We start from the raw sequence: 27,055 nt of genomic DNA, 5'->3' as shown, positions 1-27,055 counted from the left end.
ATGCATGCTGCTTGCATGGCCCGGACTTGTGTCCCTTCTTCAGCTTTGCTGGTGTTCCTGTCAGGAGCCCCAAAAGGACCAATGTCACTCACACTTTTGACTCCCCTTGAAACTGTAGCAGGAACTCCAGGGTCCACCTGGACAAGGAACTGTTGCACTTTTAGAGCCGTATGGTTTCTTGGAGCCTCTTTCTAGTTTCTTTCTCAGTGGTTACCATCTGGCATACAGACAGCAAGGGCTGTTTCTTCAGGTTTTATCCATTTCCTTGCTTGACTTGCTGAACCACCTCAGCTTGGGCCACATCTGGGAACCTCAAAGAAGATAGGTATGGAGAATATGGGTTTTCCATTAGGTGCAGTTTCAAATTGTACAATCTAAGCAGTTTAACCCATCCAGTATTCCAACATTCTGCAGAAATGCCATAGCTTACACATAGCAAAACCACTGAAACAAAAGCACAAAGGCAGAAGCTAGTGACAGGATAGTACCCAAGGCTATTTAAATTGGTAATCTGGTTTTTCTTCAGATTGTGTAAATCTTTTGCATGCAGCCCTTAAGCATCACTGCTTCTAGAGCAGCTAAGAAGGGTAAATAATGAAAACAATAAAATAAATAACACATTAAACCATAACAAATTAATAGTAGCACTATGCCCAACTAATATTTTAGAAGGTGTGAGAAAAGGTACTTGCCTGTCACTGAAAAGATGTAGGAGTGGCTGCCAAGTGAGCAACTTCGAGATGAGAACTTCAAAGTCAAGGCTGACTTGGGGAGAGCTGCTTTCTTTTGAAATGCGAAAGGGCTAAGAGCTGCTGTGCACATTTCAGATCCATACCCCACACTAGGGTCTCCCTGAAAAGAGAGTTGAGAGCAGGCATTTGGTTCTTGTCTTCTTTCACTTTTTGTACTGCACAGCGCATCTCCAAGGTTTGGGAGAACTTCTCTGTTCAAATAAACAGGAGCTGGAAGATGCAACACTCTCCTCCAAGGAAAACTGGGGGCACAAGAGAATTATATCATCTTTGGATGTAATGAGAACAGGCCCTGAATGTGTGCAGTTCGTTTCACGTGGCCAAATGTGTTTATATCATGACTATAGCATATTCTTTACCCCAACTGAAACTTGTTGATTAAACTAAGAAATGCAGGTAGAGAACATCAACAGCAAGTGATCTTTGAGACTGCACAGCCAGCAAATCTATCAAAATAATTTAATCTCTTTATTTTTCTATTGGTCCAGATTGATCGTACAAAAAAGCCTTTTGCAAAAATTCCAGACAGTGACAATAAACGAAGAGCTGAAAGCCCAACCATAGGCAAGAAGCTTATTTCAAATGGCAGAATGGTTCCAGATCGTTCCACAAAACCAGCAGTGGATGCAAAAGCTAGCCTGACAGAGGATGAAAAAAGCAACATACCTGCAGAAAAGGTTTTTCAGTTGGAAGAAAGCAACCAAGAAACAGAACTGCAGGAAAAGCAACAGGAAGAACAGAGAGAGAGGCTGAGTCAGGAGAAGCAAGTACAGGAGCAGAGAGGAAGAGAGGAACATAAAGAAAGGGAAAGCAGGGAAAATCTTCAAAAAATAAACACTGATAAGGAGAAGAGAGACAAAGAACAGGCCAACAGAGGGATGGATGAACAGCAAGAAATGGAGAAAGCATCCAGAGAGTTAATAGACATTAGAAAAACAGGTCAAATTACAAATGAAATTCCTGAAGCAAGAAAACTGGATGCTGACAAAATTGTTGCCAGTGAAAAAGAAAAAGTTACTTGGACACCAGAAACACAAAGGCACAAATTTACAGAAGAGTCCCATGCACCTGTGAGGGGAGAGTCTGTCTCCAGCAAGGTGAGCAGTTAAGTTTGCCAACAGGCAAGCAGTCTACCCTGCAGTTTGTTCAGGCATGCTCCTGAAAAGGAGCAAGCTAGCAAATCCACAAAAATACATATATTGGGTTTTTTCATTTGTTATAGATATACAAACAGACCAAACATCTCACTCACTATATAAAGTTATAATTACAAATAAAATCTACTCACTCCGAACAGTCACCAAGCATAGTAATCCTAATTTTCCAATAGTTCCTATGTTATGGAGACAGGACTAGAGGATCCTATCTGTATGCTGTAGCTGGAGTAAGCCCCACTGAGTATCTTGCAGCGTACTTCTGAATAAACACATGAAGATCATTAGAGCTGCAACATGGCAGGCTGGCTTGATAGGAAACTCATTGACTACAGTGGAACTTGCTACAATTTGTTGGAAAAAGAAAGAGATTTAATTGTGTTTCTCTCCCAGCTCTATTGTGAGGAAGGATGAGACTGCAACTTGCTGGAATTCTCACTGGGGCAGTTTCTCTTTGCCTTGGGGCAGTTTTGGCTAAGTGCAGGCAAGAGGCACTATAAAACTCACTTCTTGCACTATAAAACTCATATATCAGCAGTGTTCTCTTAAACTGTATTCATAAACACAACAAAAAATGAAGTAGACCAAGACGCGATTTTACAGTATCTTGTTGCGTATTTTTAATCATGTTATGGCAACATGAGATGGTTGAACTTGGTGAATTAATATATGAAAATTCAAAGTTTTTTTTTCAAAATCTTTTGCAGCAAACTGGGGTCAAAGGACAACCAGAAGTAGAATCTCAAATGCCAGAAGCCTTTAGAGAGGAAACTGAACAACAGTCTGAAAAAAATAAAGTAAATGCACTTTGAGGTGTTTGTGTGTAGCTTCTGAAACCTAGAGCAGATGTCATAACATTTGCTGTTTTGGTATTTGTTGTCATTTAACTGCATTTAGGGAACATGTAACTATTTGTGCTGGCAAGTTCAGTAGATGCATCAGTGTCATTTCATGTTCATTCCACAGTTCCTGTGTTTGATAAAATTTTATTTTATCTATGAGCTGAAAAAGTATGTACTTTTCCCTTTGTAAAGTTAAAAAGTTGCAAAAATAAAGCCAGTGCATTCAGCAGAATTGCTTTAAAAATATTTGCAGAAGTAGAAGAATATTTAATTGTAAAGGTTCTCTCACTGAGTATCTTGAAATCAAATATGTACTAAAGAAATAACACACTGTGCAATGTGTCTACCTCCTCCATGCTGGGGGATAATAATAACTTCCCACCCTTTTGTTCTAAAGTGCAATACATCCAAATTCCCAGTAGTCTCAGCATGTGGATTCTTTTGTACGATTTTGAACATCCATACCTAATGCTAACAAAGATTAGTTGGCAGCAAAAAAAGGTGTGATCGCTTTCTTAAACTGTGGCTTACCTGCTGCATTCACACCTACGCTTGCAAGTTGAGTGTCAAAATTAACAAGATAAGGTCTGTGGAAAGTTGTCTCCAGATAAAACTAGATCACTTCATTCAGCATGCCCAGCTTCACATTTCTCTCCATTTCCACAACTGAGGTGGACTTCTCACCCTGGACTTCATCTTCCAGATACCTTTTTGCACTGCTGCCCGTGCCCTGATTAGGAAAAGCTTTCTGGATGGAGTTTTGTACTAATACATAACATTGTTTACAACTGGGTAACCTGAACTCCTTGTATCTTTCTAAGTTTATATTCTTTCATGTGTGGAAGACTTTTGACATCTTAGCCAAAGTAGGTATGCTGTATTGTAACTTTTTGTGTCTTTCATTTAATCTCTGCTGTCGTTTTTATTCCCAGCGGGAGCCATTAACAAGAGCACGGAGTGAGGAGATGGGGAGGATTATACCAGGATTGCCTCCTGGATGGGTCAAGGTAAGTATAATTTCTAATTTTCTGAATGCTTAGCACTTAGAAACACACTTACTGTGCCTATGCTATCTTACTTGTTCATAGTGAGTAAAAGCATTACAGTGTGAACATGAAATAAAAACCCAAGTTAAAACAGCAGAGGGATAATGTGAGCAACAAAGAGAATTGTAATTCCCAAGGTATTAACACTTAATTTTAAAATTAGATCTTTACCTGGTGGCTAAAAGACCACAACATAAATTTCGGCTAAGCCTCTCTGCAGTGGTGATTCACCATTGCTAAAAATTCTCCTTAGTCCACTTCCTTTGGCAAAAGCAGCTAGAGAAGGCAGTCCAGAAGGGCATATGCTGGTGGAACTGGTCTTTCTGGTATTGTGCTCCAAGACATTTAGGGCTTTTAATTATAATTCTGGCACTTTGAATTGGGTCTGGAAACAAATTGGAAGCTAGTGTAGATGACAAAACACTTGTATATTATGAAACAGTTCCTGTTAATGAGCTTGGTGGCCTGTTTTGGGCCAGTTAATATTTTTGGATTTTTTTCAGAATCAACCACATGTGCACTGCATAGCAGTAATCTGAACAAGAGATCTTTTAAAGCCTCACTTGACTCTTCTTTTTTTTTCTTTGTGCATATGTCACTTGAAGTTCCTTGATCCAGTCACTGGGACGTTTCGTTACTACCATTCACCGACCAATGCCGTTCACATGTATCCACCAGAAATGACTCATTCAGCCACTCCACCTTCTACCCCACCAACTCATAAGTCAAAACCTCAGACAGTTGATCAGCGGGACAGGGAACCCTCCAAACTGAAGCGTTCTTACTCCTCACCAGACATAACACAGGCCATTCAAGAAGATGAGAAAAAGAAAATCACTGTTGCTCCTACTGTTAATCGTGAGAATAAGTACGTGGTGTTTTGTTGTTGTTGTTGTTGTTGTTGTTTTTACAATACTTCTACAAATTCACAGAGTCTTATGGGACATAGTTTTCTATCTAGCAATTGAAAATTCTCTTTTGTAATTAGCACAATGTGAAGCAAAAAATGTTTTTCTAAGACTCCTGGGACTTAATATGAACTCTGTGCCACTGCCAGGATATTCTAAACAGACTAAAGAGGCCTTAGCACAGAAGGCCTTTTACAAGCTTATTGTCCAACAGTAATCTTTTTGTTTTTGTTTTTGTTTTTTTACCAACTATCCATCTTCTTCTGTATTATCTTTCGCTACACAATCACTTCTGGTGCATGTTTTTTTCTATGATAACATGTGCGAACAAACTGAATACTGTCCTTTTAAGTTCTCTCTCTCTCTCTTTGCACACTATCCATAGTGTTTCATTTTCAAAATTTTAAATCCTATAATTTTAGCATTAAGATAAACTTCTATTTTAAAGCTTATAGCTTGCCAGTGCTTCATTACGTGGAAGCAGAAAAGGTACCACAAAGTCTTGGAGCATCTTCCTTCTTTGTGGACATGATTCTACCAAAGTTAAGCATTTCTGGCTTTTTAATTGGAAAGAAAGTAAAACAGGCAAAGTATACATTAACACTGTCTGAATTGCATGCATATTTTGTGTTTTTATGGATTTGTTTGATATTTTAATTAGAATTTTGTTTTTAACTTGTATTTTATTATTGTTAGCCAACTTGAGCACAATTTTTGGAACAAAGGCAGAATATAAAATAATTAATAATCTTCCATCTTTCAGATTAAAATTTTATAGAGTCGGTTATTTTAAAATAAAGTTGCACTCACATTTTTGAACTGGTCAGTACTACTTCATTAAAAAAAAAAAAGAGCACAGTTGTCCTATACTTACTGAATTCTGTAAGCTTGTTTCTTTTACTACAGTGATTTCTGGGGAAACAGACTATCCTAGAAAACTGAACACAGGGGCAGAACAAAAGGCTTTCAAAAATAACTATAAAACAACATTTCACTCTTAATATTACTATTCTTCTTACAGACCAGTATGTTATCCTAAAACTGAAATCTCAAGGCTTTCAGCATCTCAGATTCGTAATCTCAACCCTGTATTTGGAGGAATGGGACCAGCTCTCACAGGCCTTCGTAATTTAGGAAATACTTGTTATATGAACTCTATATTGCAATGCCTGTGTAATGCACCACATCTGGCAGATTATTTCAACAGAAATGGCTATCAAGATGATATCAACAGGTAACAAGCATTTATTTTATTTATCAGACTGCTTTCATTAACCCACATCAGAGTGTTATAGCAACATTTCTAAGTATTATCTGCAAGAGAATAGTGATGTTTTTCTTATTTAGTACAAATCTTTCAGTTTAGGATTTACACATACTGTTTCCAAGGAGACTTCCATCCAGGGACTGACCAAATACAACCTGTGCAGCTTCAGCAAAGTATATTGATTTTAGATAGTTATACTGTGCCTTTCTACTTAGAGGCAATCTTATGCAGTGTCCCTTAGTGCCCAGTCTTATAGTGCCCAGCATTCCCCAGCTAGCCATGCTGGCTAGATTTCTTTTTCATTCTGACTATGCATAGGATTGTACCCTGATCACAGAAGAAAACTATAAATTGTAATAGTTAAAAAACAACAAACATCAGAACAATAAAACATCAGTTTATAGTTTTGTTCTGTGATAAGATATCCCTTAGTTAAAACAATTAAATCAGTGTTGATAAAAAAAATCCCTGTGCTCCAGCTATCACTGTTTTAAGTGTTCTTTAGTGGCCACATGGACAACTTACCTTACCCTGAAAGTGGATCAGGAGCAGATTTCAGGTCTTAAATTGGGGATACTCACAGCCAGTCAAATGTATATCTATATTCTTTGATTTACCATCCTGCTTTAGGAGTGCCTAGGCTAAGTGGGAAGCTGGGGCTATTAACATGAGCTTTAAACATGCACATGGTTGTGTGCTTAGACCATGTCTAGGACCCTGCTTTCGCAAAAAGAAAATGGTTGCTTTTAATTTGAATGTTACTTGGTTCGGTTACTCAGTTATGTCTCTAGTAATTGAAACATATAGGCTGTTTTTTATGCACCCAGCAAGCAAAGAAAACATTACAGTCCTCATATTAGCAAATTTAGCGAGGTAAGGAGTTCATTCCTTATAAAATCAGTGGAAGATAAATTGAGAAGTGTAATTTTCATGGTAGTTGGAGGGCACATTGACTCAGCAGCAGACAGAGATCACGAAGAGGTCAAAGATAATCTTCTTCCAGATCTAGTATCCCTCTGGACACCTAAATCAGAATTTTCCAGCATAGACAAAATACATTCATATAATCAGCATGTATTACTATGTAAAATTTCACCTGTGTAGACATGTTTTAAGGATGAACATGCAAGTGGCAGCAGTCTTTTGTTTAAGTCCTTTCATTTAGATTATCATTTTCTGCTTTGCTTATTAAATATCAGTGATTAAACTCTTATGTAAATTGCAGGTCTAATTTCTTGGGGCACAAAGGTGAAGTGGCTGAGGAATTTGGCATAATCATGAAAGCTCTGTGGACAGGACAATACAGATATATCAGTCCGAAAGACTTCAAAATTACCATTGGAAAGATCAATGACCAGTTTGCAGGGTACAGTCAACAGGATTCTCAAGAATTGCTTCTGTTTTTAATGGACGGTCTCCATGAGGACTTAAATAAAGTAAGTTTTGGGTTTTTTTAATAACCTTTTCATTTAGAGAAGTAGAAGAGAGATGTAAAATCACAGAAGAAAGATGCAAAGTTTCTCACTTTGTTCCTCCTCTTCCCTTCCATAAAAAAGAACTTTTATTTGCATAATTTATACTTTTACCTGCAAAAAGAATTTTAATGGGTAAAACTTGGCTCCCTTGGCTCCCAGACATTTGACAGCATATAATTTAGCAGGTTGTGGTAACTATTTGTTAAAGGTTTCAAATTGTTTTATTTGTGTATGTAACTGGTTTTTATTATATTTTTATAATATATTTCAGAATTTTAATCTTTCTAAATCACCTAAAATAAATTGTTTATTGGGCAATATAGAAATGCAATGAATGAATGAAGCTTTAATGTCAAGGTGCAACAGGCAGAGTCAATAAGGAGCAATGCAGAAAATTTGCTTTTTCGAAACTGTAAAGCAGGCGTTTCTTACTGTTTTGGCAGACAAAAGGAAGTATTGCTTGCACACGTTGAGTCAGATCCCTGCCATGTGATTTGAAATGTCCTTTAGCATAAACAAATGGGGCCTTCAACAGAATGCTGTCATTTAGAGTGTTCCTGTTCAGAATGCCTATTAACCAGACTAACCATCTTCCAGAATGTGCTATTTCATTTTACCCTCCCAAGACATTCAGCAGTCCGTGGTCACCGGGAATGCTCAGTCTTCGTGGGGTGCTTTTGGGGTTGCCCTGTAAGTTTTTCCCCTGAATATGTTATATGTAAGACAACAAACTGGTAATTCACCTAGCTATGCCGATACCTGTGTTCCTCAGTGACAGCTATGCGTGTGTACACAGGGAAAAGTGGCCAGAAGGGCTGCAGTCTGTTGATAGATTTGATGGGAATTAGAGTTCAGGCAGTGAAGATGAAGCCGCTTTGGAATGTCAGCAAATGACAGTATCAGAACAAGGTCAGGGAATGTCTACAGTTCAAGAACTGTTGCCCCAGGTGGGTGCCCCAGCCACCCCATGGGAATGGAGAGATAGCCCAGCAAGGGGAACTGAGAATGGAAGTTGATGAGAGCTCTGATCTGCCAATGGGAGAATGGGAGGGCGGGTTCAGGGTCTTCCCCGGTGCATGTACCGGGGTTAGGGTTAGTCATCTGCCAGATATTGAGGTGCCTTTCCCCGAGGAGGTGTTGCCAGTTGCTAGGAGGCAGCACAGACGGGAGATTTGGTTGTTGGAGCCATGGGGGGTGGGGGTAGGAGTGTCAGCACCCACCTCCGAGCCGGCAACAAAGAAAGTGCATAAACGGGACGAAGACTCAAAGAGGGTTCAACACTTCACCCTGGCTGAACTCAGAGATGTTTGACAGAAAAGACATGTAACAATAAAGCATTGAGAAAAGGAACTCTGAAGCAGCATGTTTGCTCAGGAGAAGGACTGCGCCGCATAACAGTGACCTTGTGCCGGTTGTACACCTCTTGGCAGTCACCAGCTGAGCTTGCTATTACGAGTGATGGCTTCTGAAAATTCACAAAGAAACTGAAGTGGGCTGTAATCCATGAGAGCTTATGTTTATAAGCTTTGTTTGTCTTTAAGGTACCATAAAATTTTACAATATGTGCATTTTAAAAAAAAGACTAGGTATCTAAAGGACTGTTATTCGTGTTAGAGATAAAATCCCCATATAGCTGTTTATAATTATAATTAGATGCAGTGAATAAACACTGGAGGGTGCCTTGCTTCTGAGCTTCCCATGGGTTTCTAGCTGGCAAGGGTTGGCTATGGCATGTTGGATCAGGTGGACCTTTTGATCTGTACCAGCAGAATAGCCTGTATTCATTAAACATTTGAAATAAGAGTTGAAACCTGCCACAAAACCAGCAGATCGTGCATGACAGAAGATTCTTAAAACCTTACTAACCCTCTGCATGGAGTAGGAATTGTGGCAAAGTGAAGGTAATAAAATAAGGATTTCTTACATACAAACGTAACTCTAGAGCTGAAATGGAGTTGGAGGATGCTTACAAGAAAGATTGTTTTTCTTCTTTTCCACACATATGCTCATGCTGGGTCTCTTAATTAGATCAAAGGGAAAAAGTCTCATCAACAGACTCACTTTGTCTTTCTCTGAGTTTTGGCTACCATCTGGCTCATCTCTGGGTCAGCTGGTCTTGGCTCCTCAGTTGCAGTTGCCAGGATGGCTTCCCATTGCCAGTATCTGTTCCCATATCCCTTGAGGGCTCCTTTGCAAGAGAAATAGGCCAGACCCCTTTGTGCTGACGAAGGCATTGGACATAATTCGTGCTACTATACTATGCTACTTCCCTTTTGAACTTAAATGTGTTCTATTCTTATTTACTGAGCTCATTATGTAAATTAACTTGTATATCATGTAGAACTGCTTCTTCAGTCTTTTTTTCCCTCTTATTTTTACAAATACTATGATGTCCTCTTAGCGAGTAAGTAAACCAATGCTTGATTATTCATCTTGTGTCTGATGCATATCAATATTTGTTCGGCCATGTCATGAGTATGAGAAAAAAACCCAGTTCTTCATTTCATTCTCAAATGAATGTCAGTGTATAACAGTTCTGTGTTCTGTGGCTAAAAAAGCGAAATGTGGCAGGAAGTTTACAATTACGACCTCATTTGAGTGTGCCGTTGGTCTCCCAGATCCATTGCAGCTGCCCTAATTTAGCCAGGTTACACTACTAGTAGAATTAGGTTGTAGAAGTACTGTTGTTTCACACTAATATTAGTCCTGAATGCATGTCTATAAAACAAAGATTTTCTGCAAATGGAACATGAGCCTATCAAAGAGAGGTTTTTGCCCAGCAGTTTGCTTCTGTGTCATTTTCAGTTTGAAAGTTGTTAAACTAAGGCAGCATACTGTGATAGGCTCCCCCCTGCAATTAGGTGGTAATCCATTCTGCTGCATTCTGCTGTATGTGCAGGCACTTCTCAGTCTTTTGAATTGGGCCTCCCTGAGCAGGCAGACAAGCAGAGACATTGCTAGCTAAACAAGCATTCCAGAAAGCCCAAGGTCTGTTAATGGTGTTAATGTCAAGAAAGGCAAAATGTTGACTGAGCTCGCTCCCTCAGACTCTGGACTGGTTTGCATGTCATGATAAGCCACAGTGGACTGGTTATTCATCCACCAATTCCCATTGCTCCAGGCAGATGACAGGCAGTCGGTATCACGCCATGGTTGCTTCCCTTCTAATCCACCACGCTGCTTCTGCCATGTATCCCATAGGTTTTGGTGACCTGTGAATGTACCATTAGAAGCTGCAACAGCAGCTTTTGCTTGCCTACAGGGGCCTTATTTCATCTGCAAGTTTACTGGGAGGGACAGTTTGGCCCAACTTGCACAAGAATTAAAGCATTCTCTGCAGCACCCCTGAAGTCTGTCTCCTCCAGACCTTCACCACACTGGGGCTGACCTGCTCATACCAGTTCCCTGTCCCTAGCCCTGCACAGTACTGGACCCTGCCCTTGTGAAGTAACAAGACAAATTTAAGAGACTTGAAAACACTACCTGTAAGGGAAAAAAAAAAACCCTGACCATGTAGCCAGAATGCTCAAAAAATAAGTTTCATGTGTCTTTAGAGATGTGCGCATGTGAGGCATTATCACTTCCCTTCTGTATTTCCATAGCTGCACATGATGATGTTGTACATACAGCCTTTCTGCACATGTTCAGATATGTTGTAAAGCTTTTTAATTTCCCACCTTTTCAGGCTGACAATAGAAAGCGTTATAAAGAAGAAAATAATGATCATCTGGATGACTTGAAAGCAGCTGAGCTTGCCTGGCACAAACACAAGCAGCTCAACGAGTCGATTATTGTTGCACTGTTTCAAGGCCAGTTCAAGTCCACAGTGCAGTGTCTTACGTGTCACAAAAAGTCTCGGACTTTTGAAGCATTTATGTATTTGTCCTTGCCACTTGCATCTACTGGTAAATGCACACTACAGGTTAGTGTCATGAATGGTTTTTGCTTGGTAATTTAAAAAAAGCTTAATTTTTTGCTTCAAAATAATAATATTTCCCTGATTGCTTTGTCATGGAAGGAAATATTGTTCAGATACTATTCTTGCTCAAGAACTATTTCTGAAAAGGGACTGAGAATAGCCTTTAGATTATCCGTATCCTTCTACCAGTGATGGGAAAAAATAGTGCCCAAACCAAAAGATCCTACAGTCATGTAAATAAGGATTCTCCTTTCACCCTGGAAACTTTTCTTTTCCGTACAAGTAGATAATATTCCATTCTTCTTATGGCAATGGTGGCGAACCTATGGCACACGTGCCACAGCGGGCATGCAGAGCCCTCCCTTTTGGCATGCGAGCCAAGTTGCCCCAACATCGCCCCAGCAGCCAAGCATCAGATAACAGTGCACATAGGGGCCATGCGCATGCTCGGAAAGGAGTAGCGGTGCCAGGGGATGACATCATGAGCCACGACTCATTAGCCACAACTTGTCCGAGCTTTTGTGTGCCAGTCAGTGCGCTGCCAAGGATTTGCTTGGACTGGCTGTGTGTTGTTTTTTCTAAACTAAAACTTCAATTTTCAGGTTTTATTGTTGACACTTTGTGATAAATAAGTGGGTTTTGGGTTGCAGTTTGGGCACTTGGTCTCTCAAAGATTCGCCATCACTGTCCTATGGCATCAGGTGTGCCCCCTCCCACCCACAAGGTAAGGTCTAAGCAGTGTCTTAGGGCAAGCAGGAAGTAAACATGTTTCGTATTCCTCATTTTTGTAGTATGTAGCTTTCCCTAAAGGTTAAGCAAGATAATCTCTCACCTATATTCACAGTCCAGTGGAAGCACAACACAGTTGATCCAGCTATGTATATGACTGTGTGTACCACCCAACAGCAAAAGCTCTCTGGGCCGTTCTTTATTTGTAAAATAAAAACATGAAGGAATTCTTCCTTATGAAGAAAACTAAATTGAGCCACGTATCTAGATCATCACATACTTTGTTTCTACCACTGCTACTCATTGTGCCCTAGGGAAGGGCAAAAATTTGGAGCTATATTCTCCAAGTTATGTTCAGTTTCTGTTCTGGCTTTGGAGAGTCCACCAGTCCTTTATTTTCACAGCTTTACGGTTTAGAAATGTGCCTTTTTAAAATGGGGATACAAAGAGACAGCATTCACAGAATGTTGTATTCTGTACACTGACTTCTTTTCTGTCCTGAAGAACAGCTCATTTATTTTCAAACTTAACTTCGAAGTCATAATACCTGGAAGCTATTTTTTATTTAATAAAAATGTTGAGTTTCCCCTTTTCCATGGAACCTTGATTCCGACCATGGCTAGTAGGAGGCAGCCTTCCTTCCTGAAAATCTCAGCGGAAGTATTCAGGTTCCACTAACACTCACCCCTACTCTGGATCTTTGCATTCAGTTTGTATTATTTTTCTTTTTCTGTAGGAATGCCTTAGATTATTCTCCAAAGAAGAAAAATTGACAGATAATAATCGATTTTATTGTAGTCATTGCAAAACAAGAAGAGATTCATTGAAAAAAATAGAAATATGGAAGTTGCCCCCTGTACTTTTAGTGCACTTGAAAAGGTAAGGCTCAAAAATTGCAGTGTTCCAGACAGTAGATAATTGGACCTTCAGGAAAGCATTGAGGTGTTAAAAGCAATCTGCTGTTTTACAGCAGGTCAAATGAGTGGGCTGGCAAGAGCTCTCCTGGGTTTCTGGCGAATGCTTCCCACGATCCCCTCTGGAGATGCCTGGGACAGCCCAGGCCTCCTTTCCTCCGGAGTATGTGCTCTGCAAATGAGCTACAGCCTTTCCCAGTGTCACTTTCAAAAATGTAGTCTCTGTCTTCAGTCCTTAAAAAAGCTACATGTGAATAGACGTGGAAGTTGCACTGCAGCATTTTGAGTAACGTGACTTTAAGCTTGCTGCTGATGGGATCAGAAACAATTTGTGACCCTTTGCCTGTGTATGGCAAGCCTTGACAGCACAGTTCTCAAACCCAGGGAACCCTTGAAAATGGCGGATTTTTCTGGATGCAGCATGTGCATCCTGGGCCCTGTTGCTTTCTATTCATGCGAGTAACACTTCAAGAGCACAAAACACTTCAAAAGCACTAGGCCACTTTAGTGTCATAACTACTGCATGGAGCTACAGTCTTCACATTCACTTTTGCCAAATAGTTCATTTTCCAAGTAATTATCACTTTCCTAAGATTCATGTGTCATTGTCGTAGCATTTTCGGGATACCCAGAAGTATCTAACTTTTATTGCCTGTCACTCATGCCTAGGTTTTCCTATGATGGACGGTGGAAGCAAAAGCTTCAGTCATCAGTTGATTTTCCTCTGGAAAGCCTTGATTTGTCACAATACGTTATTGGTCCAAAGAGTAGCTCAAAAAGATACAATCTGTTTGCAGTATCTGTAAGTAACCATATCAAGTTTTGAACTTCCATTTGCCCATTCATTCATATTTGATGACATTAGCTAGGGAATTATTTGCAAAAGTGTCTTTGGGGTTAGCGTCTCTGACTGCCAGTTTCTTCTTTTCGGAACGTGGAGCACTTGATGCTTCCTTTGAAAACTAGAAAACTAGGCCAAAGGAGAATTCACTGTGGTTTTCTAACCCTGTTCTTGTTCTCTGTAGAATCATTATGGAGGGCTGGATGGAGGACACTACACAGCCTATTGCAAAAATGCTGCCAAACAGCGGTGGTATAAATTTGACGATCACGAAGTCTCTGAGATCTCCGCACCCTCTGTAAAATCCTCAGCTGCTTATATCCTCTTTTACACTTCATTTGAACAGCGAGCCCCTGATATAGCCACATAAAGAAATGTTGGAAGAGTATTGGCTTCTTTTTATAAATGCACCATTATAAGCTGAGCTTTGATGACTGTGAGATAACTTGCTGAGTAAGGGGAAGGTGACAGCCATTTCTTATCTGTCTATTACCGCTATTGCTTAAACGTAAAAACCAAATGGTTAACTCCGCTGCTTAATACTGAACAATTTGTTCCAAAACAATTATTTTTTAGTGATGCTCCAAAATTATAAATCTAGCTTAGCCATTTTAAAGCCATTAACCTATGGGTTTAAGATGATCTAGAACTCAAAAGCATATCTTTATTTTCTCCCACATTTATGGCCCTTTCACACTAACCCTTAAGCTTGAGTCTACTGTGAATATCTTAGACTGATGTAAACAGGTAGGAATGTATGTGTACATATTGATTGCAGACTTGCACATCCAAACTATGTATATAATAAAGATATGTGGTCCTTTGGTGAAAATTGCTAGAATGAAGAAGGTTGCTTTTCTAAATGCTTTCATTCTTCTAGGTAGGGGAAAGCAGAGCTGTATTTTTCTGTTGGACTATTGTCTATCTGTACACCTTAAAATGTATTCTACAGGACTGAGACTTCCCTTTTTAGTTTTTTAATATAAGAGTTTCATGTACTCATGTATTTAAAAAAGTCTTACTGAAACAAGTATTTGGAAATACAATGGCCTGTTAAACATTTTTATGTCTGTCTTGGATTCTGATAGGTTTGGCTCTGGGATTATTTTAGTGGGGAGGAGAAAATGAGAGAACAAATGAAGATCCTAGACTTACTTGAACAAGTTCCAAAGAGTTTGGCAGTCGGAAAGATGTGAAGCATTCTTAGGCCTACCCTTCACACTGGGTGCAACTTGAGATGACAGAACAAGCTACTGTCCTGGCTCTGGCAGTTCCTGTGATAAAGCGGTCAGTGGTCCAGCCATGAATAAGGCTGCTGAAGTGTCCCCCAAGCCATTTGTCCCCTTTGGAGCTGTTTCCTAAATGCTGTTGCAGCGCTGCTGTGCATCTCAGACCAGGCCTGGAACTTCTAAGTGCCTTGCCTCTGCTGCTGTCAGCAGCGTTTGCAGCAAGTTAGACAGAGTGAGATCCAGGATGCTGAGGGCCATCCATCTGCCTAAATAGCCAGTCAGGCCCTGTGGAGTCCATGCCTCAGAGCCCCCAGCTCCGTCTCCTGCAGGAGGATGCTGCCTCTGTGAACGCTCCCAGGCCCTCCCCTCCGTGGCTGCTCTTGAATTCAGACTCTGCTCTGCTGCGGCCGCTCCCCTGGGGCTTGCCCCTTGCCGGCCACCGGGATTGAAAAAGCCAGTGAACTCATCCCAGAAACAGAACTTGCCAGTTCGTTAGTCACATACGCTGACTTCTCGTTTGCCCTGCCCTGGAGTTCCCCCCTTCCCATGTGCAGTAGTCTGTGTTACACACTTAATGAGCCCTTCGGGGACTATTCAGCAGCCTATTAATTTGAAAATAAAGAAATAGAGTAGTAGAAATAAAGAGCTGCAGCATCTCTAATTCTATAACAACAGCAACAAAACACTAACTTTGAATGCCCTGGAAGAATTTATTTATCTAGGGGTGTGCTACATTCTGTGAAAGCCTATTCAAAATGTGTTGATGATCAACATCTAACTTTTCAGTGAAGAAGTTGAGCAGAGATCAGTTTCTAAGTCACTGAGTACCATCCAAAATATGCACTGAAAGAAATGCAGCTCTTCTTGAATGTTGAACCAAAACTCAGGTCAATGCAAAGTAGCCAGTGATGTCACTGGACCCTACTTAATATTCCGTGGTGTTTCCTGGGCACTTTGGTTTTTTACAGGTGCAGAGAAAGTTTGACTGCTGTAAAACAGGAGGTAAGCTGCAGATGTTTGTACAGAAGAATCTGGAATTTCAGTGATCTGAGCGTCGTCAAAGTTGTACCAGCTCTGTGTGAGTGTGTGTTTGCAGACCGCCGTGTAGTGGCCACCATCTAAGTCTCCAAAATGGTTCTGTAACAACAGTAGCTACTTATTAATGTGCAGCAGGGGAGAGAGCTGTTCATATCATTCATTCAATTTTTATCCCAACATTCCTTCAAGTTGCTTTGGGTAATATAGATAGCCCCCCTGTACTTTGGAATTTTATCCCCCACAGTAACCCTGAGACATCCTCCTAAAGCATTTGGAAACTAAATGTAGAGGGCAGGCCAGCTAAGCATGTTGGACTCCCTCTCCGTCCCTTGAGCTCTCTAGTGTTGATGGGGAAGCTGCAATTCGTTCAAACTGAACATGATTGCAGCCTGAAGCCTGATTTGTGCAGGGTGCCTGATCTTGTGGGAGGACTGCAACCATGTTCAGTCAAACACTCGCTGATTTTAAGGTTCTCCGGACTGCCTTGGTGAAACCCACAAAGGTTTTTTAAAAATCTGAAACCAATTAAATGTAAAACAAAAGCATCGGTGAGCATGATAAGCCTAACCTTCACAGTCAAGTTAATAATGCATCTTGACCCCACGCCTTCCTGAACACGCAGGAGGCGAGGACTCAGCCATTCCAAAGAGAATGCATCCCACAGTATTGGAGAGGCACAGAAGAAGGTCCCGACTGGGGCCTTTTATTGATCTGACCCATATGCTTGGAAGTTGCCACTGCAGTTCTGTGGAAAAGGGTGGCTGTGTTCATAGCATCACTCCACTTTTCTCATTCTCATTGCTTAGAAGTAAAACTTCCATTTTTGATGCACAAGACAATTATTTAAGCAACTTCAAAGTGACCACTTGTGTTCTAAAATATGAAAAAGTTAGAGCCTTAACATTTGGATTACAGGACCAATTGGTGTTCTTTATTATTAATATGCCTGCTAAATTCTGGAAATGTGATAATGAAGAGAAGCTATAACTAAGGGGCTGGGCAAGATCCATTTTCCATCCCCACCAAGCTTTATCCCCAAATTTACTCCATATTTATAAATCCCTGCTTCTTCCTTCTCTCTGTATGATTTCATCTCTGGTCTTCCCTGAGGTCTCTGCCACCTCCTTTTTTTCCATCCGCCTTGTTCAGCTGTCTCATTTCTGTGGGCATTGGCACTGTAACTGACGCAATTTCTTGTTCTTTTCTGGCCTTGTGTCACCTTTCTTGTATCTTACACTCACTTTCTCTAGGCCTTTCATCTTTGGGCGAATTTCTTCCAGCTATTCCATGCTTTTTTAAAGTTTCCTGTCACAAGAACTATAATCTCTGCTGCTTTTTCTTGGAAGGTAAGACATTTTTCATTGCCGTGAGTAGGCAGGAGGAGCCGTTTTAATCCTCTGGTGGTAAAGCTCACCAAAACCAATCACAGTCTATGCACTGTGAGCTTTCCCCCCTGATGTTTGCAGTGAGATGGAGCATTTAGAGCATTCTCCTGCAGTCAAATACAATTGCTTTTCCATCAACTTTTTTTACAGTATACCTAGCTATCCCTGTGAAGCAAGTCATAAGTAAATTGCAGAGGTAGGCTTGTACGAGACGGCTGGAGATTTGTTTTAGAACTGGCTTCCTCAACTCCCAGGCTGCCTGAGAGTTACGATCCAGCCCACCTGGAGGGTGCCAGCTTAAGGACGCCTGTTCTGGAAGATTAACACGGGAATAATTTTCTGTGTTACTTACCACCACAGCAAATAAGTTGTATTTTGGATTTTTCCGAAAGAGTGGATATATATATGGAGACAAGTCCAGGTTATTTAGTGGATAGTAGATGTCAGTTTTCAATTTCTTTTTGTAACTGCCTTGACAGTCAAATCTGAAAATAAATGAAAAACTTTGTAAATGGACAAAGTACAAAAGATATTTAGAGTTACCTTGTTGTGTTTTGAGCTTCCAAATAGGAAGACAGTGGTGAAAAAACTTATCCCAGAGTTTTGAAAGACAGAAAAAATGTTGGAACAGTAGTGAGCATTTTATGGAAAACTGTTGCCAACTAAATTCGTTTTCTTGTTTTTGCCTAATATACTTCATTTAAGCCTCTGTGTGCCAACCCTGTCCCCCAGCAGCATGTGATATATTCTCTAGGAGAATGAAGAAAAGATTGCTTACTGTGTGAATATGTTGCCATTGTCTTGTTTACGAAATACCGCGAGTTAGAAGTTGCTGTGAAGACATCCTTAAAGCAAAATGCAGTGGGAAGCAACTCTACCAAGAGGCAGTAAAGTATAGATGCTTGTAATCAAATATTGCAACTGGAATATATCTTTCCCTTTCAGCAGTATTGCTGAGGGTCAAAATTAGCACAGAGTTACTGCTTGATGACATAATCATTGCATTTAGTTAGAAATTATTTGCAAATAGTTTGCCTAATTTATTTTGCAGGTCATTAACGCTGCCTTAAATAACAATTTCTTTAGGCAGCTGCTGTCACTTCCTCTTCCCGGTAAGCACAGAGAGCTTGTAAATCAGGGGTGGGCAACTTGTGGCTCACCACAATTCCCATCAGCCTTGGCTGGCAAAGCAAATGATGAAGTGTCATGGGAACTGTAGGCCAAAACATCTGGTTTACAAGTTGCTCTCCCCTGTTGTAAATAATAGCTAAGAAGACCTGTACCTCTTTAGATGGAAGATAATTGTCTTTGGAGCCTTTGCTATGCTGGCTTTCACTGCAGCATCCGTCTTCGTTCCACAGTAGGAGCAATTTATCTGGTTGTTCCAAGTCAGCATGTCTTGCTGAAAGAAGCATTCAAGGCATTCCTGGGGAACAAGGATGTGTCAGCATGAGAAGCAGGCAAGACAGGCTAAGACTAGATGGTTGCAAAGGGCTATATGCCTGCAGGGGGACAGCCACCAAAACCCCTTTAAGCATTTCCAGAGCCCACCAGCCACTTTCATCTCCTTGTCCTTGTGATGGAAACAGCTACTTCCCATCAAGATTGCAGCCTTCTTGCAAGACTGTTGTGACTTGTGATGTTCCAGTCTGCTATTCCAGAGTCACCAGTAAAAGTTGCAGATTTACTCCAGCCTTTCCCCAATCTATCCCCTGCCCGATATTGTGGGTCTTTCTGGATGGAGCTAGTTGGATTTGAAATCCAAAACATCCAGAAGCAAATGTTCTGAGAGTTCGATTATTGAAAGGCAGTTTCTTAAAGCATCCTATCGAGCAATTGTAAAGCCAAAGTATTTCCAGGGGTAACGTGCAGAACTGAAGCCCCCTGGACCAAGAACTCTGTGCCCAAAGAGGGCTTGAACATAGTTCCTGCTGCTGGGTTTCCACATCTGTTCGCAAAGGGAACCATGTGGGCAGCATCCACAGTGTTAGGCATTGCCACCAGTTTGAACGTAGGGAGAAGACAAACACACCTACAGGCAGATGATAATAGTGTGTGGCGGTGGTGAAGAGCACGGGACTGGGACTCGGGCGACCAGGCTTCCAGTCCCCGCTCAGCCATGGAGCCAACTGGGTGAGTTTGGGCAGTCATAGACTCTCAGCCCAAGCTACCTCACAGGGTTGTTGACGTGGGCATAAAATAGAGAGCAGGAGGAGGAGAATGGTGTAAGCCACTTTTGAGTTCTTTAAAAAAGAAAAAGGCAGGATATAAATTTAATAATTAATGGTATCAGCAGTGATAGATGGATCCAGGCAACCGGCCAAGGGACCTGCACATACGGCAGTGAAGCCTGCCTTGTGCTTGGCACGCCTTCCTTGATCAGCCTCCCGTGGCAGCCACCCTTTTTACCCGATAAAGATTTTTTGTGGGAGTACATGCCCGGGGGTTGGGAACTAACCATTTGCCGTAATCTGAATATCTTGGAGAATTTCTGCAGGGTGCAGGCACTCAGGTCTTACTGCGTAGGACTAACAAAGGAGAAATGCTCACTGTTCCTGAAGCTACTGGCATCAGGGCTGCATGGGCGCTTTTGGCCATCTGGAGTGGTTTGAACAAACTTCCAAGGGAAGGTGCTCTCTTGAGGAGTGCCTTCCACTGGCCTGCAGCTTCCCCCTCTGCATCTGACTTCCAGCAATAGTGCCCCCCAAGAGCAGCCATTCTTGGCCCTTCGTAACGTTTGGAACTGGGATTTCTCAGCACCAAGATTTCTGAGAATTGTGGCGCTTCTGTAGCAGGGCTTCTGTACCCTTTACAAATGGCACACGTCCCCAGATGTGTCCCTGGTCTAAAAGGTTGGGGGTGCCTGTCCTTCTCACAGCTGCCCCTGAAGGAAGACGGGCAGCTTGGACGGGTCCTCCCTTGTTTATGAACCTGTCTGAAAGTTCAAGGGACTTGAGCTCAAGTCAAAAGCAGCTCATTTCAGAATTAAATTGGATCGTTCACAAATGATTTGTTAAATCAGAATCAGCATTGCATAGAAGAATCAGCTTGGAGTAACAATTACTCTAGGCTATAGATAAAAGGGGAGCCAAACCAAGGCGGCTTCAGCAGTAAGAAGACAATACCTCTAGTGAGCATTCAGTTTCATAAGGGATGGGCAGAGATAACACAGTGAAGATCTCATTTTTGTAAGTGGTGGTTTGGCATTCCAAACACACGATGTCGTAACTGAGATGACCCTCAAGAAGCCGGGTGATAATGGAGGACTCGCCGGTGCAGCCCCTGGACTCCCAAGCAGCAGAAGTGGTCCCCTGGCTTTTTCTCTTGCTTGTCTGCAAAGGCAAGAATTGCCCTATTACAGGTAACAAGGACATCCTTTCATTTGCTGCTGTAACTTCTGAATTATGTTTTGTAAATCCCCAGTTAATCAGTACCAGATTTTGATTTTGCAATGTAATTATCCAATTTATATTCCCTTTCAAAATTTCAGCACTGATTGATTAAATTGACAGCCTCAGAGTTGATATTTTGGAACAAACATGCATTCAACCATCATTGTGGGCATCGCTGTGTGAGGCTTTTAACCCACAACTTTAGCAAGACATCCATTTCCACATTCTCTGAGTGATTAAGTCTGGCTTCTTTCCATGTGCATTTTTTCCTGTGGGTCTTTCTCTGCTTTCTATCTGTTATATGGTACAGCCACTAGGTGGCACTGTAATGTAGTGGAATTGGGTAAATACACAAGTGGTGGAATGGTGTGTTGCTACCCCACATTGATGCTTGGATCACAAGTGGCTCCGACTGCAGATCTTTGTATTGTTTTTCCTTTTCCCACTATTGTGAGACGTAATGCAAAACATGACTTGCCATTACATGATTGAGCCCTGAGCAGTCTCGGACTGCGTGCTTCCTCTCCCTGTGTGCTGCAGGTCCTACCTTTTGCTTCCTCTGTCTTGTTGAACCTCAGTTTATTTATTTATTATTATTATTATTATTATTATTATTATTATTATTATTATTATAACATTTCTATGCCGCCCCTTGCCGAAACCTCGGGGCGGCTTACAACATGATAAAATACAGTTTACTCTTTCGTCCGAAGTGGGCAAGTTATGGCTTGCTCTGCCCACATACCAGAACTTCCAAGCCAAAGCTCAAACACCACCTTGCAGTTCTCGTGTCCAGGCAAACCATAGTTTGGCAATGAAACAGCAAAGTATGACATGCTGAGAGTCAAGAGGTGAACATAGGGCCTGTGGTACATGAAGCACACAACCCTCAGGTCTTGTTCACGACATCAGAAGGCACCTTCTGTCTCGCTGCACTGGAGCCAATCCAGTGAAAATGGTCGACCCCTTGGCTAAGAGGCCTTCAGGGCCTTGCAGTGGACTGTGTGGAGCAGCGCACTTAACACTGGAGACAACGACAGCGCGCACAGGCTCACGTGCATGTGCTCCCCAGCCTTAAGAAAAGCAGAGCACAGCGTAGGTACAGGGGAATGTTCCCACCCCACTTGTTCACGCAGCCCATTGCCACCATAACTGCCATTCAAATGCAGAGCAGGCGACACTGACCTTCTTGAGAGCTTCATGCAGTTCATTCAGCACATATATCAAAAACTCCTGAGCATCTTGCTGCGTCTTCTTGATGAATGCAGGATATCGCTCGCCAAAGACCAATCTAAACACCTCTGGCGATACACAGTCAAAGTCTCCAAGCCACATATCATTCATCAGGTAAGCAAAGGCTGTTGCGATCTCTCCATTCTCCCTTAGAGATTAAAAAAGGGAGTGTGGGATGATTTCAAGCAAGCAGGTACTCCAAAGGGCAAGTTGAAGCATGCGAAGAGTACAGCCCCGCTGCCACCCCCGTATTAGCTCAGCTATTCAGAGCGGCTGAATATTGGCTGAACTCACCCATCTTCTTTCTCTTCCTCGTCCTTGTCCTGCCCTGCATCACATCTGAAGTTGTTCTGTGCAGCAATTAGTCTTCATCAAGAAGCCAAGCAACTTTCCTATCATTGTACTACATTGCCCTAACCCTAACCTTGTCACTGTTTCATTTTAGCTGTATCAATTCGTGGATGTTTAAGGCATTATCTAAAATCAACTTTTACAGACTGTGAACAATAGTAAATTTCTCTGATGCTGATACTGGTGGAAGTGTTTTTTCATGTTTGGTCTAGGTGGCAAAGTATCTGGCTCAGTCTCTCTGAACTGTCTAACCTTAAATCATCTAACCCCGATGGGGTGGTGATGGAAGAGGGTGCAGTGGGGGACAGAAATCTGACAGTAGTCCCCTACCACCTGCCGTCTTACTGGGGCAGCCAGTAACACCAACTGCCTTCACTAAGTGTCTGGCTTAGCCTTGGAAGGAGGATGGTCCCACTGCGTAGCTTGAGACCACTTCTCGAGGTTGGCCTTAGGTAACGGCTCAGAAACAACACTGAATGTACTAGAATGTGCAAAACAGCAAGCCAACAGAAAGCCAAGGGTGCTTTTGGGTTGTCAGTGGACAAATGCTCCTACAGCCAATGGTCCATCCAATTTTATGTGCTTTTGCAGTACCAAGCCTGTAGTTGTCACTAAATTACACACCAGAAAGCTGTAGCCAACCCTGGCTCCTAAGTAGCAGCTATGATCCAAGTGCTTGCTAACTCAGGCTTCCGTCCCCATATAAATGCTTATATTGTAAGGCTTTGCTAACATCCTAGTAGAAAAAAGAAAAAGGTTTCATTTCACTCCATTCAGTAACAGGAGCACTGTTAGTCAAAAACGTGAAGTGCAGAGAGAGAAAATCCGATGAACTTACTTGTCTAGTGATGCTGTATACTTTCCGGAGAGGAAATACTCCACCAGCGGGGAGACACTGCAAAGGCACTGCATCACGGCGTTCATATAGCAGGTGTTGCCTAGGTTACGCAGGCCAGTCAGTCCTTGGTACTGTGGATTCATTTCATCCCTGGATTCGTCCATAGGCTCCTCTGAGCTCTCCAAGGGAACGACACCCTTGCTGTGTTCCCAAAGCCAAACAATTACCAAGTCTCATCTGGGGCACAGCACAAACAGCTTGCATTATACATACATACATTACATACCTACATGTGTATGTAATGCATGCATTATGCATTATACATTTATCATACATAATGCAATATTGGTTTTTCCCAATGTGAGCTTTCACATCTCTTTCTCGGCACCTCTGGGAGAGAACCTTGGCACTTTGCTGAGGACTGTGAATAACACTAGGATGCAGTTGAAACAATTACACCTGTGTAAGCCAAGAGTGCATCGCAGAGCATCTAGCACTTCCCCATTGCTTCCACATGGCAGGTAAATTACCTGGAGAGGTATCTTCCTAGGAAACACATACATGGTTATTGATCTTCAAACTGAACAGCTCCCCACCTGCAGCTAGGTAACTTTAGACCCTGGCCTTGCTTGCCTGATGGAGTGGCCCTTCGAACAGCCTTGGGTATTCCTCCAGTTTTATAAAGAACACAACTAATGTTCCTGTCGCCTCTCTGCAGCCAGTTACGCCATGCATTTTAATTGTTTCTATGTTTCCTACACTTTAGAATGCTTTACAACATAACTGGTTTTTTAAACCCTCAGCATGTGCAGCTTTGCATTTCAGTCTCATGGAAGGAATGCGTTTGCTTTGGCTGCTTTCACTGCTTGCTGTCCTCTTGCTGGTCATTCCCAGGGAGGGGCTAGGCAGGGGTCCTTCAGTGTTGGCCCCAGGGTCCTGGCCGAGCTACGCTGCTGGTGAAGCTTCCGGGTAGCTCCAGAAAGCCTTCTGAGAACAGGGCATCCTAGCATTGCCCTGATACGGCTCTGAAAAAGATCACAACCATTGTGCAAGGCTGCAGATGGCTTCTTCCCAGAGTGCCTGTGGCCAGTTCATGCACCCATTCCTAATGGAGTAATAAGCCACTGATGACATACGGGCTTAATGTGGGGCCGCCATCACATGCCTGCCCTGTGCGAGCGCCAGACCAGTCAGCAGAAGCTGAATGATTGCTTGCTCATGACTATTGCAATGGATAAAGCGAACTGGTTCTGTGTGTGCACCTTTATGCAAACAATCTACCATGCTAGACAAAATCAGGGCTGCTGCGCACAGCATCGCTTTGGTAAAAGGATGTACACTGGTACGGGAAATCTATTCTGCATATTGATGCTGTCTTTCCATCACTGCACTTGAAGTCTTAGGCTTGTAAGGGCATCATTTTGAGAGAAGAGGTGCCAGGGAGAAGGTATGTTAAGAACCAATGGCCTCTGATCTGGAAGTTCATCCCAATCCCCAGCTTGTGAAAACTTGCTAGGGTTTTACAGGAGCAAGGCAAATGCACTCTTCAGCTGCTCAGAAGCACGTCTGATCTTCCATATCCTATCTGCCACAGCTGACACTGAAACACTGGAAGGAGCCCGGTACCTATATGGCAAATCACATACCCTTTGGAAGAGTGTTGTTTATCAGGAAATTGCTGCATTTACACCCAACAACACACACATGCACAAACACAGTTTAGATGGAGCATGTGCCTAAAATCTGTGCAAATCTACTTGAAAGTAACTCCCACTGAAATCAGTATGACTTACTTCTGAGAAGACTTTCACAGGGTTAAGTAACTGTCTGTCTGTATAAGGGGTTTCCTGGAATCCTGCATAGAGAGCATAAAACATGGCGGACTTTTCATTACGCTCCAGTATATCTCAAGCAAAATAATAATTCCATATTCCAAACCCATGAGACTTAAGGATAATCTTTTGTCAGCCTCTTAGCAACCAGTAGCCTTCTTTTGAGAAAACAGATTAGCGCTTTCCTGTTGTGCTTTGTAAGATGCCCAAGTACCAAAGACATGTGCTGGCATGCAGACAAACACAGGCATGATTCAATAGCCAGGCTTGCCCACAACAAACAGCAGTCAGGAAATTATGGGCACCTTCACCAAGTACCATGCTTTTATCCTCGAGCCATGTGAACCCAACTCATCAAACAAGCCAGATGATGCCCACAACACATTAATTGATGTAACTGGAGATTTAACCTTCAGGATGCTTAGTTACCAATTCACAGTGCACCACAGGTACGTCTTTCCAGTAGCCATCATCTTTCCATTAACCAGGCTGGACCAGTTAGACCAGCTCTCCTGGAAGGCTCTGCCTGGTACTGAAGTGATTGCTTCTTCAGTGCCATCACTGTCAGGAGCAATTGTGCCTGAATTTCCAGCCACTTATGTTCAAAGGCATGCCTACAGCTCAGCCTTCCCCAGCCTGGCCCCCTTCAGAAATTGGAGTGACAACTTTCTGCATTCCTAATATGTAGTCACACTGGCAGGGGCTGATGGGAGTTTAAGTCCTAAACACCTGGAAGGCAGCAGCTTGAGTGCATGGGGTTTTCACAGGAACATCAGCTGCACCAGCAGGAAACTCCTTGAAGGCTCTCCAGATCTTCTCAGTCTTCCAATCTGCCTACCTCCTTTGCAAGAGGGAAGAAATGCTGCAAATCTTAATGCTAAGCTTGCTTCTGAAATGGTCTGCTGCTAATCAGAAGCTGCTTTAATTATTTCTAGCAAGCTGTTTTTATGTTGCAGCAGGGACTTTTCGAACTGATGCTTTAGTTCAGTTTTAACATCATAAGCTGTCGCATGCAAAGGAAAGCTTCGGAACAGGTGCTTCTGCAGTCAGGGCATGGCAAAAGCCAGGAGAGTTGGGTTCCCAAAAGGATCGGGCACTTCACGGACACCATGGAGGAACCAGCTCACAAAACCCACCTCTGTGTTCCCACTCTGGCTTTTGTGGGGGTGAAACACCTAATGGCAAACAGGCCAAGATTGTTTCGCCACCTGCATTCGCAGCAGGAACAGTTAGTGTGGACTAGTGTGTTTATAATAAGAGTTGTCAGTCTTAGACTGGCTCTACCTTTGAGAAAAATCATCCTGCTTCCCACACCACTCCAGTCACAGCATCATGATTTAATCGTACATCTACTTACTGAAACCCAGTATGCCTGCTTGGAATTTAACAGGAATTTGCTGGCCAACTATTCAGAGACTAAAACATTGGGTAGGAAAATGGTGATAAATATACAATCCCAACCTGAACATCAATTCCAGAGTATTTTCATCTCTATCAGTAGGAATTGATGTCCAAGCAAACAGTGTATTTAAAAAGATCAGGGATTTTTTATGTTCTTTCACCTGCCAATTCCACAGTTCCTAGTTCTCCAAGGAACCAAACAGATGCAGGAAACTCTCCACTAGTGAGAGACTAAGGCCCTCAAGTCAAGTGACTAAACAGTAATTAATTTAAAACAGATACTCACAGAAGATAATATATATTGAAGTCATCGGGCATCTTTGTTGACCTGGAAGCCATCAGTTGGCTGGCAAGGAGACAAACGGTGCTCTCACTGGGGTATGCAGGGAAGCCAAGTTACCACCTCCTCTTCATGTTGAAGCTTGCCTTTTCTCTTTTCTTGTGCAATCACATTGTTTCATCTTACTTGTATTCAGAGGACCCAAAATAGGCAGATTTGTTCCCGATGG

The 27,055-nt window shown here is 42.1% G+C and overlaps 2 protein-coding genes across 4 annotated transcripts in view; one reads left to right on the top strand and one right to left on the bottom strand.

Annotated features, from left to right (window-relative positions):
• USP8 (ubiquitin specific peptidase 8) overlaps nucleotides 1–14,909 on the top strand; it is a 43,565-nt gene extending 28,656 nt beyond the window's left edge. For 2 of the 3 annotated variants that reach the window (XM_044438574.1, XM_044438573.1), the window contains exons 11-20: nucleotides 1,241–1,849; nucleotides 2,614–2,703; nucleotides 3,681–3,755; nucleotides 4,400–4,662; nucleotides 5,724–5,936; nucleotides 7,195–7,405; nucleotides 11,130–11,366; nucleotides 12,829–12,971; nucleotides 13,676–13,808; nucleotides 14,032–14,909. In XM_044438574.1, the coding sequence (XP_044294509.1) occupies nucleotides 1,241–1,849; nucleotides 2,614–2,703; nucleotides 3,681–3,755; nucleotides 4,400–4,662; nucleotides 5,724–5,936; nucleotides 7,195–7,405; nucleotides 11,130–11,366; nucleotides 12,829–12,971; nucleotides 13,676–13,808; nucleotides 14,032–14,217 (2,160 nt within the window). In that variant the 3' untranslated portion in view covers nucleotides 14,218–14,909. The remainder of the gene's footprint in view (nucleotides 1–1,240; nucleotides 1,850–2,613; nucleotides 2,704–3,680; nucleotides 3,756–4,399; nucleotides 4,663–5,723; nucleotides 5,937–7,194; nucleotides 7,406–11,129; nucleotides 11,367–12,828; nucleotides 12,972–13,675; nucleotides 13,809–14,031) is intronic. The other variant, XM_044438575.1, reaches the window with a different exon arrangement.
• An 863-nt stretch (nucleotides 14,910–15,772) lies between these two features.
• USP50 (ubiquitin specific peptidase 50) lies at nucleotides 15,773–26,982 on the bottom strand. The gene is made up of 7 exons (XM_044438581.1): nucleotides 26,833–26,982; nucleotides 23,314–23,514; nucleotides 22,077–22,272; nucleotides 20,625–20,831; nucleotides 18,783–18,925; nucleotides 17,852–17,984; nucleotides 15,773–16,213 (listed from the first exon to the last, which is right to left on the bottom strand). The coding sequence occupies exons 1-7, from the start codon at nucleotides 26,883–26,885 to the stop codon at nucleotides 15,998–16,000; spliced, it is 1,149 nt and encodes a 382-aa protein (XP_044294516.1). The 5' UTR covers nucleotides 26,886–26,982; the 3' UTR covers nucleotides 15,773–15,997.
• Nucleotides 26,983–27,055: the final 73 nt, after the last annotated feature.

Source organism: Varanus komodoensis, unplaced genomic scaffold (assembly GCF_004798865.1).
Source record: "Varanus komodoensis strain SLA01 unplaced genomic scaffold, ASM479886v1 scaffold33, whole genome shotgun sequence".
Classification (NCBI taxonomy): domain Eukaryota; kingdom Metazoa; phylum Chordata; class Lepidosauria; order Squamata; family Varanidae; genus Varanus; species Varanus komodoensis.
This window is presented reverse-complemented; position numbering and strand designations above follow the sequence as displayed.